General features: G+C 61.2%; 1 protein-coding gene across 1 annotated transcript; it reads left to right on the top strand.

Moving 5' to 3' along the window:
* The first annotated feature begins 104 nt into the window (after positions 1-104).
* On the top strand, positions 105-18,863 carry LOC132086029 (spidroin-2-like). Its single transcript, XM_059491489.1, has 16 exons — positions 105-192; positions 1,051-1,102; positions 1,460-1,598; positions 2,164-2,246; positions 4,651-4,705; positions 4,793-4,833; positions 5,984-6,030; positions 7,282-7,378; positions 9,840-9,918; positions 10,731-10,799; positions 12,245-12,341; positions 13,438-13,503; positions 14,231-14,278; positions 15,535-15,624; positions 18,400-18,503; positions 18,792-18,863. The coding sequence occupies exons 1-16, from the start codon at positions 105-107 to the stop codon at positions 18,861-18,863; spliced, it is 1,227 nt and encodes a 408-aa protein (XP_059347472.1).
* The last annotated feature ends 331 nt before the right edge of the window (positions 18,864-19,194 follow it).

Below are 19,194 nucleotides of genomic sequence, written 5' to 3'. Positions count from 1 at the left end.
CGCGCCCCTCATTGGACTACGCCTCTCACGAAGCCCCGCCCCCTTGAGCCCCGCCCACTGATCGCGACGTCCCGCCCCAGACGTGACTAAGCCACGCCCCTATCATGGCCCCGCCCCTTACTCTCGCTCGTGCCCCGCCTGGCCCTGGCGTCATCACGGCGCGCCTCGCGCCAGCGTCGCGCGGGGCTGCAGGTGAGTGAGGGCGGCTCCGGCCCCGCCCGGGACCCCCGAACCGCCCCGGGACCCCCGAAACCCGCGGGGACCCCGGTCCGCCCCGCAGCCCTCCCGGGACCCCGGACCCCCGGAGCCGCTCCGGATCCCCAGACCCGCCCCGATCCATGGAGCCCCCGGCCCCTGCAGCCCCGGCCCCGTCCCTGCCCCGCCCTCCGGTCCCGTTTGTTTCCCGCCCGCCCCGCCCTCGCTGTCCCGGGCCCGCCCCCGCTCCGTCCCGGTGTCCCCCGGTGTCCCGCCCCGGGTCCCCTCGGTTTCCCCCTGCAGTCCCATTCTGTCCCGCCCGTGTCCCTCCCAGTCCCCGCACGGTGTCCCCCCGCGCTGTGCCCCGCTGTCCCCGAAACCGTGTCCATCATCCCAGGCTCCCGGAGTCACGGCCCTTCCCCGTGTCCCCTCCGCCGCTGTCCCCCGGTGTCCCCAAGTGTCCCCAAGTGTCCCCCCCGCTGTCCCCTCCGTTTTTCCCCCCATTGTCCCCTAACTCGTATTCTCCCGGTATCCCCCCCTGTCCCCCCGGTATCCCCGACCCTGTCTCCCCTCCGCTGTCCCCCATTGTCCCTAACCCGTGTCCCCCCATTGTCCCGCATTGTTCCTGCCCCGTGTCCCCCCCCCATTGTCCCCCATTGTCCCCCATTGTCCCTAACCCGTGTCACCCCCATTGTCCCCCATTGCCCCCTGCCCCGTGCCCCCCCCATTGTCCCGCATTGTTCCCCATTGTCCGTAACCCGTGTCCCCCCCATTGTCCCCCATTGTCCCCCATTGCCCCCTGCCCCGTGTCCCCCCCATTTTCCCCCATTGTCCCTAACCCGTGTCCCCCCCCAGGCCCCCGCGATGCCCCCCCCCGCGCGCCGCTAGAGCCCCCCCGGCTGCCATGGTGAGAGGGGCGGGGCCAGCACAGGGCGGGGCAGGGGGCGGGGCCTCACGGGGCGTGGCCGCAGACTACACGCCCCGAAATGGAGCGGGGTCCGCGTGCCGAGGGGGCGGGGCTTCAAGTGGGCGGGGCCTCGCTGACGCGCCCAAACCTCCAGGCACCATGTGGCCGACACGTGGTGGGCGTGGTCTGCATGTAGTGGGCGTGGCCTTATTGGGCGGGGTCTTCTGGGCTCCACCCCAAATTGTACCGGAGTGTTCGAGGGGCGGGGTTTTAATGGGTGTGGCTTTGTAATGGGCGGGGTTTAAATGGGTGTGGTACCGAAGTGGGCGCGGTTTGCGAGTTTGTGGGCGTGGCCAGCGTGGGCGTGTCTGACGGAGGCTCCGCCCAGGGCCGCGCGGGGCGGCGGCTCCCCCAGCAGGGGGCGCTGTTCCAGGCGCGCCGGCGCGGGCGCGCGCGGGGCCGGAGGGCGGGGCTGGAGGCGGAGCTACAGCAGCTGGTAACGGGGGGGGGAGGGGCACCCCAAAAATGGGGGGGTTCGGGATATGGGGGGGCTGGGGGCGGAGCTACAGCAGCTGGTAACGGGGGGGGATGGGGGACCCCGAAAATGGGGGATTTGGGGGGTCTGGGCTATCGAGGGGGGTGAAGTCGCAGCAGCTGGTAATGGGGCGGGGGGACCCCAAAAATGGGGGGCTTTGGGGGGGGTCTGGGACATGGGGGGCAGGGGATGCTTCAGTTGGTGACATGGGGGACCCCAAAAATGGGATTTGGGGGGTCCTGGGACATGGGGGACCCCAAAAATGGGGTTTGGGGGGCTCTGGGTGGGGCACTCCCAATATTGGGCCCGTGGTGGGGGGCTGGGGTACCCCAATTTTTGGCCCCTTTTGGTGCAGGCCCAGCACAGCGGGAGCCCTTTGGGGGGGCCCCCTGGTTTGTGGGGTCGTGGATTGGGACCAGGGGGTTCCCCTGTATTGGGGGGGGTCCCTTTGGGGGTGGGGGGCTCCTGGGGGTGTTGGGGTGTCCCAGGACCCCCCCAGACCCCGATTCCCCCCAATGCCCATCAGGATTTGGGGGCCGAGGCCGCGGCTCCCACCGGGACCGGGCTGGTCAGAGATGGAGGGCACGGCCACGGGCACGGGGACGGACGGTACGGAGACCCCAAATCCCCCAAATCCACCCCAAATCCACCCTGAATCCCCTTCAGAACCCCCCCAAATCCCCCAGAGCCCCCTGAAATCCCCCAAACCCCCCAGAGCCCCCCTAAATGCCCCAAATTCCCTGCAGCCCCCAAATCTTCCAAATCCTCCCCAAATGCTCTGGAGCCCCTCCCCCAAAGTCCCCCCCCAGATCCCCTGGAGTCCCCAAATTGCCCCAAATCCCCCAGAGCCCCCCAAATCCCTCCTGGAGAACCCAAATCCCCTGAAATTCCCCCCAAATTCACCCAAAATTCCCCCCAAATCCCCCAGAGCCCCCCAATCCCCCCCAAATCCCTCTGGAGCCCCCAGATCTGCCCCAAATCTTCCAAACCCCCCCAGATCCCCGGAGCCCCCAAATCCCTCAAATCCTCCAGAGCCCCAAATGCTCCAAATTGCACCAAATGCCCCAAATCCCCCCAAATCAACCCCAAATCACCCCCAGATCACCCAAATCCCTCAAATCCTCCAAATCCTCCCCAATTCACCCAGAGCCCACAAATTCCACCAAACCCCCCAAACCCCCCCCAAATCCATCAAATCCCTCAAATCCACCAAATCCCCCAAAATCCCCCAAATCCATCAAATCCCCCAAAATCCCCCAAAATCCCCCAAATCCCCAAACCCCCCAAATCCATCAAATCCCCCAAAATCCCCCAAAATCCCCCAAACCCCCCAAATCCCCCAAAATCCCCAAAATCCCCCAAATCCATCAAATCCCCCAAATCCATCAAATCCCCCCAAATCCCCCAAATCCCCCAAATCCCCAAAACCCCCAAAATCCCCCCAAATCCCTCAAATCCACCAAACCCCCCAAATCCCCCAAAACCCCCCAAACCCATCAAATCCCCCAAACCCCCAAATCCCCAAAACCCCCAAAATCCCCCCAAATCCATCAAATCCCCCAAACCCCCAAATCCCCCAAAACCCCCCAAACCCCCCCAAATCCCCAAAACCCCCAACCCCCCCAAAACCCCAAAACCCCCAAACCCCCAAATCCCCCAAATCCCCCAAAACCCCCAAAACCTTCAAATCCACCAAATCCCCCAAATCCCCCAAAACCCCCCAAATCCCCAAAACCCCCAAATCCCCCAAAACCCCCAAAACCCTCAAATCCACCAAATCTCCCAAACCCCCCAAACCCCCCAAATCCCCCAAAATTCCCCAAATTCCCAAAACCCCCAAACCCCCCCAAACCCCCAAATCCCTCAAAACCCCAAAACCCCCAAACCCCCAAATCCACCAAATCCCCCAAAACCCCCAAAACCTTCAAATCCACCAAATCCCCCAAATCCCCCAAAACCCCCCAAATCCCCAAAACCCCCAAATCCCCCAAATCCATGAAATCCCTCAAATCCCTCAAATCCCCAAATCCCCCAAACCCCCAAACCCCCCAAATCCCCCAAACCCCCCAAACCCCCAAAACCCCCAAACCCCCAAAACCCCAAATCCTCTTTCAGCACCTCCCAGGCCCAAATCCTTTTCCTTCCAAATCCCCCCCAAAATCCCCCTCAAAGTTCCCCTTTTCTCAACACCCCCCCCCCTCAGAAATTGGGGTCCCCCCACGCCCCAAACGCCCCCTCCCCCATTCTGGGGTCCCCCCAATATTTGGGTGGGGGGTCTGGAAATCCCCAGGGCGTTTTTGGGGTCTCCTCTGGCCTTTGGGATCCCTCTGGGTTTTTGGGGTTCCCGGGCATTTTTTCGGGTCTGTCCTTGACCTTTGAGGTCGCTCTGGGGTTTTTGGGGTCCCCCCTGACCGTCGGGTTCCCCAGGGGGTTTTTAGGGTTCACCTGGGGATTTTGGGGTCCCCGGGGGAGCTTTTGGAGCCTCCCTGACCTTTGGGGTCACCCCAGGGTGTTTGGGGTCCCCCCGGGTTTTTCGGTGTCCCCCGGCAGGTTTTTGGGGTTCCCCTATTGTGCTGGGGGTCCCCGGCAGGTTTTTGGGGTCCCAGGGGGGTTCTTGGGGTCCGCCCTGACTCTTGGGGTCCCGGGGTGGGGGGGTTTGGGGTCTCCCTGACCTTTGGGGTCCCCCTGGGGTTTTTGGGGTCCCCGGGGCGTTTTTGGGGTCCCCCCCCCGACCTCCGGGGTCCCCCTGGGGATTTTGGGGTCCCTGGGGTGTTTTTGGGGCCCCTGGGGGGTTTCGGGGTCCCCCCTGACCTTTGGTATCCCGGGGTGTTTTTGGGGTCCCCCCTGACCCTTGGGGTCACCCCAGAGTTTTTGGGGTCCCCCGTGACGTTTGGGATCCCTCTGGGCCTTTTGGGGTCTCCCTTGGGTTCCCCGGGGTGTTTTCGGGCTCCCCTGGGATGTTTTGGGGTCCCCGGGTGTTTTTGGGGTCCCCCCTGACTCTGGGGTCCCGCAGCCCCCCCGGGGGTCCGGCCCTGCGGGAGCTGTTCCAGCGCTGCGTCCCCGTCCAGGTGAGCCCCGACTCGGGGTCCCCCCCTCCCCTTTTGGGGTCCCCCTGGCATTTCGGGGACCCCCCTGACCCCCCCCATTGCCCCCAGTGCCGCCCGGCCAGCGACGAGGAGCTGCTGCTGGTGCACAGGTGGGGACTGGGGGTGCAGGGGGGATTCGGGGGGATTCGGGGGGATTTGGGCGGGATTTGAGGAATTTGGGGGGATTTAGGGGAGATTTGAGGGGGGGTCTAAAGGATTTGTGAGGAATTTGGGGGATCTGGGGAGGTTTAAGGGGGCTCTGAGTGATTTGGGGGATTTTTGGGGGGTCTGGGGGGATTTGGGAGAGCTGGGGGAAGTTTGAGAGGATTTGGGGGGGAGTTTGAGGGGGCTCGGGGTGATTTGGGGGAGCACTGAGGGGTCTGGGGGGTTTTGGGGGGGATATGGGGGGCAGGGGGGTGTTTGGGAGGTTCTGGGGAGTCCCTGTGGTGTTTTGGGGGTCCCTGTAGTGTTTGGGGGGGGCCCTGTGGTGTTTTGGGGGTCCCTGTGGTGTTTGGGGGGCTCTGTGGGGTTTGGGGGTCCCTGTGGGGTTTGGGGGGTCCCTGTGGGGTTTGGGGGGCCCTGTGGGGTTTTGGGGGGTCCCTGTGGTGTTTGGGGGGCCCTGTGGGGTTTGGGGGTCACTGTGGGGTTTGGGGGGAGCCCTGTGGGGTTTGGGGGGTCCCTGTGGGGTTTGGGGGGGGTCCCTGTGGTGTTTGGGGGGGGTCCCTGTGGGGTTTTGGGAGCCCTGTGGGGTTTGGGGGGGCCCTGTGGTGTTTGGGGGGGCCCTGTGGTGTTTGGGGGGGTCCCTGTGGGGTTTGGGGGGCCCTGTGGTGTTTGGGGGGGTCCCTGTGGGGTTTGGGGGGGTCCCTGTGGTGTTTGGGGGGGTCCCTGTGGGGTTTGGGGGGCCCTGTGGGGTTTGGGGGTCCCTGTGGTGTTTGGGGGGGCCCTGTGGTGTTTGGGGGGGTCCCTATGGGGTTTGGGAGGTCCCTGTGGGGTTTGGGGGGGTTCCTGTGGGGTTTGGGGGGTCCCTGTGGGGTTTGGGGGTCCCTGTGGGGTTTGGGGGGGTCACTGTGGGGTTTGGGGGTTCCTGTGGGGTTTGGGGGGGTTCCTGTGGGGTTTGGGGGGGTCACTGTGGGGTTTGGGGGGCCCTATGGGGTTTGGGGGTCCCTGTGGGGAGCCTGGGGAGCACCGGGGGTCCCCCAGGATTTGGGGGGGCTCTGGCCCCCCAGGCCGGCCCCTCAGGGTGGCTTTGGGGTCCCCCAGCCCCTCGTTCGTGGCGAAGCTGGAGCCCCCCGAGAGCCCCGGCCCGGTGAGCGCCCCCCGAGGGCGGGGTCTGGGGGGGGGGGGGGGGTCCCCAAATCCCCGAGACCCCCGGGAGGGGTTGGGGTCCCTTCCCATCCACCAGGGACCCTCAGTGAGGGGTTTGGGGTCTCCCTGTGGGGTTTTGGGGTCCCCCCGAGCCCCTGGGGAATCCCTGGGCAGTTTTAGGTTCTCACTGAGATTTTGGGGGTCCCTCTGACTTTGGGTCCTTTCCCGAGGGGTTTTGGGGTACCCCCCATTGCAGGTGCCTCCCATGGGAGTTTTGGGGTGCCGCTGTGGGGTTTTGGGGTTCCTCCCCCGATTCTGGGTCCCTCCCATGGGAGTTTCGGGGTCCTCCCGTGTTCGAGGCCCCCCCCCCAAACCCCTGCATTTCCCCCTGGGGTTTTGGGGTCTCGCTGAGGAGTTTGGGGTCCCCCCATCCCCTGCACTCTCCTCTGAGGTTTTGGGGTCTCCCCGGGGGTTTCGGCTCCTGTTTTTGGGGTCTTGCTCCCTCCCCCCGGGTTTTGCGGTCCCCTCCCTCCTCGGGGGCCCCCCTGATTTTGGGGTGCCCCCCTGGTTTTGGGGTGTTCTCTTCTGATTTCGGGGTTTCCCGGGGGGCTCGGGGCCCCTCTGATTTTGGGGTGCCCCCCTGATTTTGGGGTGTTCTCTTCTGATTTCGGGGTTTCCTGGGGGGCTCGGGGCCCCTCTGATTTTGGGGTGCTCCCCCTGATTTCAGGGTGCCCCGCCGATTTTGGGGTCTCCCTCTGATTTTGGAGTCCCCCCTGATTTTGGGGTGTTTCCCCTGATTTCGGGGTGCCCCTCCTGATTTTGGGATTTCCCACCTCATTTCAGGGTTCCCACCTGATTTGGGGGTGCCCCCCCTGATTTCGGGGTGTCCCAGGTGGTCTCGGGTTCCCTCCCTGATTTCGGGGTTCCTTTCCTGATTTCGGGGCGTCCCGGGAGGGCTCAGGGCCCCCCTGATTTTGGGGTGCCCTCGCTGATTTTGGGGTCCCCCAGGGGGGCTCAGTGCCCTGCCCTGATTTCGGGGTTCCCCCCCGATTTTGGGGTGTCCCAGGGGGTCTCGGGTTCCCCCCCCCTGATTTCAGGGTCCCCCAGGTGGGCTTGGGTTCCCCCCCCCCGATTCTGGGGTGCCCCCCTGATTTCGGGGTGCCCCCACACTGATTTTGGGGTCCCCCCCCGATTTTGGGGGTTTTTCCCCTGATTTCGGGGTGCCCCCACACTGATTTTGGGGTCCCCCAGGCGCGTGTGGGGTCCCCGCGGGGCCGTGGGGGGCGGCGCTGGCGCTGCTGGAGCCGCTGCTGGGGGGGGGCCCTGCGCAACGGGGGTGGCGCTGATCAGGTAAAAACGGGGTACGGGGGGAATGACGGGGTACGGGGGGCAAAAACGGGGTACGGGGGGGAATAACGGGGTGCGGGGGGGAATAACGGGGTGCAGGGGGCAAAAACGGGGTACGGGGGCAAAAATGGGGTACAGGGGGGTAAAAATGGGGTACGGGGGGGCAAAATTGGGGTACGGGGGGGAATAACGGGGTACGGGGGGGTAAAAATGGGGGTACGGAGGGCAAAAACGGGGTACGGGGGGTAAAACGGGGTACGGGGGGGCAAAAACGGGGGTACGGGGGGGGTAAAAATGGGGTACGGGGGGTAAAACGAGGTACGGGGGAGAATAACGGGGTATGGGGGGGTAAAAATGGGGTATGCAGGGGAATAACGGGGTACAAACGGGGTACGGGGGGTAAAAACGGGGTACAGGGGTAATAACGGGGTATGGGGGGAATAACGGGGTACGGGGGGGCAAAAACGGGGTACGGGGGAGAATAACGGGGTACGGGGGGCTAAAATGGGGTACGGGGGGAATAACGGGGTACGGGGGGCAAAAACGGGGTACGGGGGGGAATAACGGGGTACGGGGGGCAAAAATGGGGTACGGGGGGGAATAACGGGGTACGGGGGGCAAAAATGGGGTATGGAGAAAATGACGGGGTACGGGGGGGGGAATAACGAGGTACCGGGGGGTAAAATGGGGTATGGAGGGGAAAAAACGGGGTATGGGGGAGTAAAAACAGGGTACGGGGGCAATAACGGGATACGGGGGGGGCAAAAACGGGGTACGGGGGGGAATAACGGGGTACGGGGGGAATAATGGGGTATGGGGGGGAATAACGGGGTACGGGGGGCAAAAACGGGGTATGGGGGGGGAATAACGGGGTATGGGGGGGGTAAAAACGGGGTACGGGGGGGAATAACGGGGTATGGGGGGGGGGAATAACGGGGAAGGGGGGGGTAAAAATGGGGTACGGGGGGCAAAAATGGGGGTACAGGGGGGAAGAAAAGGGGTACAGGGGGCAAAAACGGGGTACGGGGGCAGTACAGGGTTATGGGGGATCACAGTGGGGTCTGGGGGCTTTGGGGTCTGGGGGGCATCCATGGGGGAGGGTCCATAGGGGCTTTAAAAGGGGTTGGGGGGTACATAGGGTTGGGGTGGGGTCCCTGTGGGGCCTGCAGGGTTTGGGGGGTCGTTATGGGGTTTGTAGGGTTTGGGGTGGGGTCCCTATGGGGCCTGTAGGGGTTGGGGGGTTTTGTGAGGGCCCATAGGGGTGTGGAGGGGTTTGGGGGTGTCATTAGGGCTGGGCTGGGGTCCCTGTGGGGTCTGTGGGGTTTGGAGGGTTGTTACAGGGTTTGTAGGGCTGGGGTGGGGTCCCTGTGGGGTCTGTAGGGGGTTGGGGGGTTTTGTGAGGGTTCTTAGGGGTCTGCGGGGGTCCCTATGGGATATACAGGATCCCATAGGGGCCCGTGGGGGTCTACAGGGGTCTGTGGGGTTCCATAGGGCTCTATGGGGTTCTATGGGGCTCTGTGGGGTTCTATAGGGCTCTATGGGGTTCTATGGGGGTCTGTGGGATTCTATAGGGCTCTATGGGGTTCCACAGGGGTCTCTGGGGTCCCACAGGGGTCTGTGGGGTTCCACAGGGGTCTGTGGGGTTCCCTATGGATCTGTGGGGTTCTGTGGGGTTCTGTGGGCTTCCACAGGGGTCTGTGGGGATCCATAGGGATCCATAGGGATTTATGGGATTCCATAGGGGTCTGTGGGGCTCTGTAGGGGTCTGTGGGGTTGCCTATAGGGAACCATAGATCTATAGGGGTCTATGGGGTTCCATAGAGATCTCCGGGGTCCTATAGGGGTACATAGGGTTCCATGGGGGTCTGTGGGGTGCTATAGGGCTCTGTAGGGCTGTATAGGGCTCTGTGGGGTTCCCTATGGATGCACAGGGATCTATGGGGTTCCACAGGGTTCTATAGGGTTCTGTGGGGTTCCATAGGGTTCTATGGGGTTCTATAGGGGTCTGTGGGGTTCTATGGGGTTCCATGGGGGTCTGTGGGGTTCTATAGGGCTCTGTGGGGCTGTATAGGGCTCTGTGGGGTTTCCCTATGGATGCACAAGGATCTATGGGGTTCCACAGGGTTCTATGGGGTTCTATGGGGCTCTGTGGGGTCCTATAGGGCTCTGTGGGGTTCCATAGGGTTCTATGGGGTTCCACAGGGTTCTATGGGGCTCTGTGGGGTTCTATGGGGCTCTGTGGGGTCCTATAGGGCTCTGTGGGGTTCCACAGGGCTCTATGGGGTTCTATGGGGCTCTGTGGGGTCCTATAGGGATCTGTGGGGTTCCATAGGGATCTGTGGGGTTCCACAGGGCTCTATGGGGTTCTATGGGGCTCTGTGGGGCTCTATGGGGCCCTGTGGGGTTCCCTATGGGTCTGTGTGGCCCCCTATGGACCCTCAGGGTCTCTCCGGTGTCTGTGCAGCCCCCAGGACCCCCAGGACCCCCCCCCAGCCCGCGGCCGTGGCTGCCAGGGTGGCGCAGAAACAGCTCGGGGTGCAGCGGTGAGAGGGGGCAACAACGGGGGGCAACAACGGGGGGCAACAACGGGGGGGCAACAACGAGGGGCAACAACGGGGGTCAATAACGGGGGGGCAACAACGGGTGGCAACAACGAGGGGCAACAACGGGGGGCAACAACGGGGGGCAACAACGGGGGGCAACAACGGGGGGCAATAACGGGGGGCAACAACGGGGGGGCAACAACGGGGGGCAACAACGAGGGGGGCAACAACGAGGGGATAACAATGGGGGGGTAGCAACGGGGGGGCAAGAACAGGGGAAGGGGCGGCAGTGGGGGGGCAACACCACTGGAGGGGCAAAACTGGGGGGGCAGCAACAGAGGGGCATCAACGGGGGGAGGGACAACAATGTGGGGGGGGGCAACAATGAGAGGAGGGCAACAACAAGGGGCAATAACCGTGGGGGGGGGGGGGGGCAACAACGGGGGAGGAGGGGGGCAACAACTAGGGGAGGGGGCAAAACCAGGGGGGGCATCAGCACTGGGGGGAGGGGCATCAATGGGAGGGCAACAACGGGGGGGCACCAATGGGGGGGTCCCAGCACCCCCTGACACTGGGTCCATTCTGGGGTGGTTTTGGGGTGTTTTGCGGGGTATTTGAGTGATTTTGCGATGTCTGGGGGGATTTGTGGTGTTTGGGGTGTTTTGGGGGTATTTGGGGTGTCTGGGGGGATTTGTGGTGTTTGGGGTGTTTTGGGGGTATTTGGGGGTGTTTTGGGGGAGTTTTTGGGGGTGTTTTGGGGGGGTATTTGGGGTCCCTGGGGGTGTTTGGGGTCCCAGCCCTGCCCCCCCCAGGGTTCTGATCGTGGACTGGAGCCCCCGGCCCGGGCGGAGCCTGGCCCGGATCTTCCAGGAGGACCCCAGGTGGGTACTGGGGATACTGGGAGCACTGGGGGGGCACTGGGAGCACTGGGGCCGTACTGGGAGCACTGGGGGGGCACTGGGAGCACTGGGGGGTCATACTGGGAGCACTGGGGGGCCGTACTGGGAGCACTGGGGGGGCACTGGGAGCACTGGGGGGTCATACTGGGAGCACTGGGGTCATACTGGGAGCACTGGGGGGGCATGCTGGGAGCACTGGGGGGGCACTGGGAGCACTGGGGTCGTACTGGGAGCACTGGGGGGGCATGCTGGGAGCACTGGGGCCGTACTGGGAGCATTGGGGCCGCACTGGGAGCACTGGGGTCATACTGGGAGCACTGGGGCCATACTGGGAGCACTGGGGGGTCATACTGGGAGCACTGGGGTCGTACTGGGAGCACTGGGGCCGTACTGGGAGCACTGGGGTCATACTGGGAGCACTGGGGCCGTACTGGGAGCACTGGGGCCGTACTGGGAGCACTGGGGGGTCATACTGGGAGCACTGGGGTCATACTGGGAGCACTGGAGATACTGGGAGCACTGGGGCCGTACTGGGAGCACTGGGGCCATACTGGGAGCACTGGGGCCGTACTGGGAGCGCTGGGGTCATACTGGGAGCACTGGTCCTTACTGGGCTGTCCCCCACACTCTCTCCCTTTCCCCAGCATTCTGTACTGGGGGTACTGGTCCATACCGGTCCATACTGGTCCGTACTGGTCCGTACTGGTCCGTACCGGTCTGTGCCAGTCTATACTGGTCTGTACTGGTCTATATTGGTCCATACTGATCCGCACCACTCCATACTGCTCCGTACTGGTCTATACTGGTCTGTTTTGGTCCACACCAGTCCATACTGGTCTGTACTGGTTCATACCGGTCTGTACTGGTCTATACTGGTCCCTGCTGGTCTATACTGGTCCGTACTGGTCTATACTAGTCCGTATTGGTCCGTACCAGGGCCTTACTGGTCCATACCAGTCCATACTGGTCTATACCGGTCCGTACTGGTCTGTACTGGTCCATACTGGTCCACACAGGTCCGTACTGGTCCATACCAGTCCATACAGGTCCATACCGGTCCATACTGGTCCGTACCGGTCCATAGCAGCCCATACCGGTCTGTACCGGTCCATACTGACCTATATTGGCCCATACTGGTCCATACTGGTCCATACTGGTCCGTACTGGTCTGTACCATTCCATACTGGTCGGTACCGGTCCATACTGGTCCGTACTGGTCTGTATTGGTCTGTACCATCCCATACTGGTCCGTACCGGTCCATACTGGTCTGTACTGGTCTGTATTGGTCTGTACCATTCCACATTGGTCCATACCCGTCCACACTGGTCCGTACTGGTCTGTACTGGTCCATACTGGTCTGTATTGGTCTGTACATTCCATACTGGTCCGTACTGGTGCGTACTGGTCCGTACTGGTCTCTCCCCAGTGTTCTGTACTTCGGGGCCCAGCAGGGCCGGGAGCCCCCCCCGAGCGCCGGGGACGGACCCGGAGAGGGATTCAGTGTGGAGCTGCACTGGGAACAGGTATGGGGATATAGGGGATCTATGGGGGATCTATGGGGGATCTATGGGGGATCTATGGGGGATCTATAGGGGACAGAGAGGGGTTCAGTGTGGAGCTGCACTGGGAACAGGTATGGGGATATAGGGGATCTATGGGGGATCTATGGGGGATCTATGGGGGATCTATAGGGGACAGAGAGGGGTTCAGTGTGGAGCTGCACTGGGAACAGGTACGGGATCAATAAGGGTTATATAGGGGATCTATAGGGGATCTATAGGGGATCTATGGGGGATCTATGGGGCATGGGGAGGGGTTCAGTGTGGAGCTGCACTGGGAACAGGTATGGGGATATAGGGGATCTATGGGGGATCTATAGGGGATCTATGGGGGATCTATGGGGGATTTATAGGGGATCTATGGGGGATCTATAGGGGATCTATGGGGGATCTAGGAGGGATCTATAGGGGATCTATGGGGGATCTATGGGGGATTTATAGGGGATCTATGGGGGATCTATAGGGGATGGAGAGAGATTCAGTGTGGAGCTGCAATGGGAACAGGTATGGGATCAATAAGGGTTATATAGGGGATTTATAGGGGATCTGTAGGGGATCTATGGGGGATCTATAAGGGATCTATAGGGGATGGAGAGGGGTTCAGTGTGGAGCTGTACTGGGAACAGGTATGGGGATATCGGGGATTTATAGGGGCTCTATAGGGGATCTATGGGGGATCTATAGGGCATGGAGAGGGGTTCAGTGTGGAGCTGCAATGGGAACAGGTATGGGGGATCTATGGGGGATCTATGGGGGATCTATAGGGGTTATATAAGGCACCTATAGGGGATCTGTGGGGAATCTATGGGGTGGGTGGCTATTGATAATTATCTGCAGGGCTCTACAGGGCTCTTTAGGGCCCTCAGCAGTTCTGTAGGGGTTTATAGGGTTCCTAGGGTTCCATAGGGTCCCTAGGGGCTCTCTAAGGCTCTATAGGGCCCTATAGGGTCCCCATAGCCTCTATAGGGTCCCGCTGTCCCCAGGGGGTCCAGAGGGCTCTCTGGGGTCCCCAGGGTCCCTATAGGGTCCCGCAGGTTCTCTGTGTCCCCGCTGTCCCCAGGCCACTGTCACCGATGGCGATTTCGCTGCTGCTGCCTTCAACATCCTGCTGCCCATCGGCCTGCAGGTGGGGGGCAGGGGGGGTTTTGGGGGGGTTTGGGGTCCCTTTGGGTGGGTTTGGGGTCTCTCTGTGGGTTTGGGGTCCCTGTGAGGTCCCTGTGTGAGTTCAGAATTCCCGTGTGGGGGATTTGGGGTCCCTGTGGGGGTTTGGGGTCCATCTGTGGGTTTGGAGTTCCTCTGTGGGTTTCGGGTCCCTCTGTGGGTTTGGGGTCCTATGAGGTTTTTGGGGTCCTGTGAGGTTTTTGGGGTCCCTGTGGGTTTGGGATCCCTCTGTGGGTTTGGGGTCCATGTGGGGGATTTTGGGGTCCCTAGGGGGATTTTAGGGTCTCGTCCACCTGACCCCATGGGTTTGGGTCCCTGTGGGTTTGGGGTCCCTCTGTGGGTTTGGGGTCCTGTGAGGTTTTTGGGGTTCCTCTGTGGGTTTGGTGTCCTGTGGGGTTTTTGGGGTCCCTGTGGGGAGGTTTGGGGTCCCTGCAGGTTTGGGGTCCTGTCCCTCTGACCCCATGGGTCTGGGATCCCTTTGTGGGTTTGGGGTCCCTGTGGGGGTTTGGGGTTCCTGTGGTTTTAGGGTCCCTGCAGGTTTGAGATCCTTGTGGGGATTTTGGGGTCCCTGCGAGTTTGGGGTCCCTGTGGGGTTTTGAGATCCCTCTGTGTGTTTGGGGTCCCTGTGGGGATTTTGGGGTCCCTGTGGGGATTTTGGGGTCCCATGCCCTGACCCTGTGGTGTCCCCTCAGTTCCAGCCCCAGCTCGTCCTGGTCGAGGCTTCGCTGGAGGATTTGGGGGTATGGGGGGGGGGCTGGGGGGTTTGTGGGGTCTGAGGGGGTCTCTGTGGGGTCTCTGTGGGGTCTTTGGGGTCTCTATGGGGTCTCGGGGGTCTCTGGGGTCTCTGTGGGGTCTCTGTGGGGTCTCTGTGGGATCTCTGGGGTCTCTGAGGGGTTTCTATGGGGTCTCTGGGGTCTCTGTGGGGTCTCTGGGGTCCCTGGGGGGCTTTGGGGCTCTATAGGGTCCCTCAGCCCCCCATCCCCAGGGGTCCCTGGGGGTCTCTATGGGGTCTCTGGTCTCTTCAGGGCTCCCTGGAGGTCTCTGGCTTCTCTATAGGTTCTCTATAGGGTCTCTATAGGGGTCTCTCGGTCTCTATAGGGTCTCTATAGGGTGCCCTTGGGCTCTCTATAGGGTCTCTATAGTGTCACGATGGGCTCTGTGATCCCTACAGGGCTCCTGGGGGGTCTCTATAGGGTGTCTGCAGGGTATCTATAGTATCTCTGTAGGGCTCTGGTCCCTATAGGGTGCCCTGGGGGTCTCTGTAGGGTCTCTATAGTGTCCATATAGTGTCTCTATAGGGTTTCTGTGTCCCCCCAGGGCTCCCTGGGGGTGTCTGTAGGGTCTCTATAGGGTGTCTCTAGTGTCTCTATAGGGTCCCCATGTCCCCATAGGGTATCTATAAGGTCCCTATAGTGTCTCTATAGAGTTCCCGTGTCCCCACAGGGCTCCCTGGGTGTCCCAGTAAGGTGCCTCTAGTGTCTCTGTAGGATCTCTGATCTCCCCTGGGGTATCTGCAGGGCATCTGTAGGGTTCCTAGAGTGCCTCTGTAGGGTGTCTATAGTGTCTCTGTAGGGTCCCTGATCCCCATAAAGTGCCCTAGGGGTCCCTATAGGGTATCTATAGGGTATCTCTAGTGTTCCTATAGGCTCTCTGGTCCCCACAGGGCTCCCTGGAGGTGTCTATAGGGTACCTATAGGGTATCTCTAGTATCCCTATAGGGTCCCTGATCCCCACAGGGCTCCCTGGGAGTCTCTATAGGGTATCCATAGGGTCTCTATAGGCTCTCTGACCCCCACAGGGTGCCCTGGGGGTCTCTATAGGGTATCCATAGGGTCTCTATAGGCTCTCTGACCCCCACAGGGTGCTCTGGGGGTTCTCTATAGGGTATCCATAGTGTCTCTATAGTGTCCCTGACCCCCACAGGGTGCCCTGGGGGTGTCTGTAGGGTCTCTATAGGGTATCCATAGGGTCTCTATAGTGTCCCTGACCCCCACAGGGTGCCCTGGGGGTGTCCCCAGCCGGGTTCTCCCTGCTCACCCACCTGCTCTCGGCCCTGGCCCGGGGGCGGCTGCTGCTGCTGCTGCAGGTACGGGGGGGATAGGGGCGTATAGGGAATGTATGGGGAATGTGTAGGGGTGTATGGGGGTGTATAGGGGGTGTGGGGGATATAGGCGGTGTATAGGGGATATAGGGGTGTGGGGGATATTGGGGTGTGGGGGATATAGGGGGTGTATAGGGCATGTAAAGGGGTATGGGGGATATAGGAGTATGGGGGATATAGGGGGTGTATAGGGGATATAGGGAATGTATAGGGGATATAGGGGTGTGGGGGATATAGGGGTATGGGGGATATAGGGAATATATAGGGGATATAGGGGTGTAGAGGATATAGGGAATGTATAGGGGATATAGGGGTGTGGGGGATATTGGGGTGTGGGGGATATAGGAGATGTAAAGGGGATATAGGGGGTGTATAGGGGATATAGGGGGGTATAGGGGATATAGGGGTGTGGGGGATATAGGGGGTGTATAGGGCATGTAAAGGGGTATGGGGGATATATGAGTATGGGGGATATAGGGGATGTATAGGGGATATAGGGAATGTATAGGGGATATAGGGGTGTGGGGGATATAGGGAATGTATAGGGGATATAGGGGGTGTATAGGGGATTTAGGGGTGTAGGGGATATAGGGGATGTATAGGATATGGTGGGTATGGGGGATATAGGGGTATAGGGGTGTGGAGGGCATGGGGGTTATATAGAGGATAGAGGGAATGTGGACAGTATAGGGGTGTGGGGGATGTAGGGGACTGAGATGTATAGGAATATAGAGGCTATAGGGGACGTGGGGTAAGGGGGCTGTAGGGCTCTAGGGGCTATGGGACTAGGGGGCTATGGGGTGGGGGCTCTAGGAGTATAGGGGCTATAGGGGTACAGGGTATGGGGGCTATAGGGGCAGGGGCTGTAGGGAATGTAGGGTAAGGGGGCTGTGGGGCTGTAGGGGCTGTAGGAGCTGTGGGATTAGGGGGCTATAGGGGCGGAGGCTAGAGAGGTTTGGGGGCTGGACAGGTGTGGGGGCTATAGGGGGCCTAGGGCTGTAAGGGCTGTGGGGGTTATAGGAGTGGGGCTATAGGAGATACAGGGGCTATAGGGGCTCCGTGGGGTGTTTGGGGGCTGTTTAGGGGGCTGCTTGGGCAGTTCTAAAGGCAGTTTTGGGGCTGTTTAGGGGCTCTTTTGGGGTCTGTTTCTTAGGGGGGCTGTTTTTGGGGGGGCTCTTTGCTTTGGGGCTGTTTTGGAAGGCTGTTTCTGGGGGGCTGTTTGTTTTTGGGGGGCTGGTTTTGGGGGGCTGTCAGTTTTGGGGGGCTGTTTTGGGGCTGTTCTATTTTGCAGCTGTTTGGTGTTGGGGACTGATTTTTTAGGGGAGCTGATTGTTTTGGGGGGCTGTTTTTGGGGGGCTGTTTGTTTTGGGGGGCTGTTTGTTTTGGGGGGCTGTTTGTTTGGAGGGCTGTTTTGGGGGGGCTGTCGGTTTTGGGGATCTGTTTTGGGGCTGGTTCATGTTGTGGCTGTTTGTTTTGGGACTGGTTTTGGGCTGGTTTTGGGGGCTCTTTGGGGGGGGCTGTTTTTGTGGGGGCTGATTCTGGAGGCTGTTTGGTTTTGGGGGGTGTTTGGGGGCTATTTTTGGGGGGCTGTTTGTTTTGGGTCTGTTTTGGGGTGCTGTTTCTGGAGGACTGTTTTGGGGGCTCTTTGTTTATGGGGGGCTGTTTTTCAGGGGCTGGTTTTGGGGGGCTGTTTGTTTTGGAGGCTGTTTGGTTTTGGGGTGCTGTTTTGGGGGGGCTGTTTTTCAGGGGCCTGTTTCTGGGGGGCTGTTTTGGGCTGGTTTTTGGGGGGCTGTTTCTGGTGGCTGTTTTTAGGAGGGGCTGGTTTTGGGGGGCTGTTTTGGGGGGTTGTTTTGGGGGGGCTGTTTGTTTTGGGGGCTATTTGTTTTCAAGAGGGTTGTTTGTTTTTGGGGGGCTGTTTTTGAGGGGGCTGTTTTTGGCTGTTTGTTTTGGGGGGCTGCTTCTGGCAGCAGTTTTGGGGTGCTGGTTTTGGGTGCTGTTTTGAGGGGGGTTTGTTTTGGAGCTGGTTTTGGGGGGCTGTTTTGGGGGCCTATTTGTTTTGGGGGAGCTGTTTTGGGGAGCTGTTTTAGGGGGCTGTTTTGGGGGGCTGTTTGGTTTTGGGAGTCTGTTTTTGGGGGGGCTGTTAGTTTAAGGGGGCTGGTTTTAGGGGGGTGTTTTTTCGGGGGGCTGTTTGGGAGGCTGTTTCATGGGACTGTTTTGGGGGGTTGTTTATATTGGGGGGGCTGTTTGTTTTGGAGCTCTTTTCGGGGGGCTGTTAGTTTGCGGGGCTGTTAGTTTTTGGGGGTCTTTTCGGGGGGTTTGTTTTGGGGAGCTGTTTGTTTTTGGGGGGCTGTTTTGGGGAGATATTTGGTTTTGGGAACCTGTTTTTGGGGGGGGCTGTTTGGAGGGTGTTTGTTTTGGGGGGCTGTTTTGGGGGGCCGCTTCTTTCATGGGGCTGTTTTGGGGGTCTGTTTATTTTTAGGGGCTGTTTGCTTTGGGGGCTGGTTTTTGGGGGCGCTGTTTTTGGGGGTGCTGTTTTTGGGGAGCTGTTTTTGGGGGAGTACTTGTTTTTGGGGGGCTGTTTTTTCAGGGGCTGTTAGTTTAGGGGGCCTGGTTTTGAGGGGGCTGTTTTGGGTGGCTGTTAGTTTTGGGGTGCTGTTTTTGGAGGGCTGTTTCTTTTAGGGGTGCTGTTAGTTTGGGGGGGCCCCGTGCCCGCCCCGTGCCGGGGGCTCCGTGGGCTCCCCCTGACCCCGCTCTCCGCAGGGGGGGCCGGATTTGGGGGCGTCCCCGGGGGGGGTGGGGGCCGTGCTGCGGACCCTGCTGGGGGACCCCGGGGACCCCCTCGGGCCCATCGCCCCCACCCCCAGGTGAGGGGGCTCAGGGGGGAGGTTTGGGGGGGCTGGGGGGGTTTTGGGGCGCTGAGGGGGTTTGGGGGGTCTGGGGATTATTTGGGGGGGCTGGAGGCCTTGGGGAGCTGTTTGGGGTGCTGGGGGTGTGGGGGGGGCTGGGGAGATTTTGGGGGGTTTTGGGGAGCTCCAGGGGGGCTGAGGGCTTGGGGGGGAGGTCCAGGGGGTGCTGGGGGCAGTTTGGGGGTGCTGGGGGCAGTTTGGGGGTGCCCCCAGCGCCCCAAAAGCTCCGTGTCCCCCCCACCCCAGCGGCCTGGCCAGCATTGCCCGCACGCTGAGCGTCCAGCAGCGCTACTGGGGCTGCCTGCAGAGCTTCGGTGAGGGGAACCCCGAAATCCCAAAGGGGCACCCCGAAATCCCACAGGGACGCCCCGACATCGATGGGGCACCCCGAAATCCCACAGGGCACCCCAAAATCCCACAGGGACACCCCAAAATCTCGGGGGCACCCCAAAATCCCGGAGACACCCCAAAATCTGAGGAGGGATCTCAAAATCTGAGCGGGACACCTCGAAATCCTGAAGGGACACCCCAAAATCCTGGGCAGGGAGGGTGCTTTGAGCCCCCCAAAACTGAGCTCAGGCTTTCAAGGGTGCCCTAGGCCCCGTTGCTAAGGAGTCACCTCGGTTGCTAGGCCGCCATATTGCCTCAC

Source organism: Ammospiza nelsoni, chromosome 35, assembly GCF_027579445.1.
Source record: "Ammospiza nelsoni isolate bAmmNel1 chromosome 35, bAmmNel1.pri, whole genome shotgun sequence".
Lineage (NCBI taxonomy): Eukaryota > Metazoa > Chordata > Aves > Passeriformes > Passerellidae > Ammospiza > Ammospiza nelsoni.
This window is presented reverse-complemented; position numbering and strand designations above follow the sequence as displayed.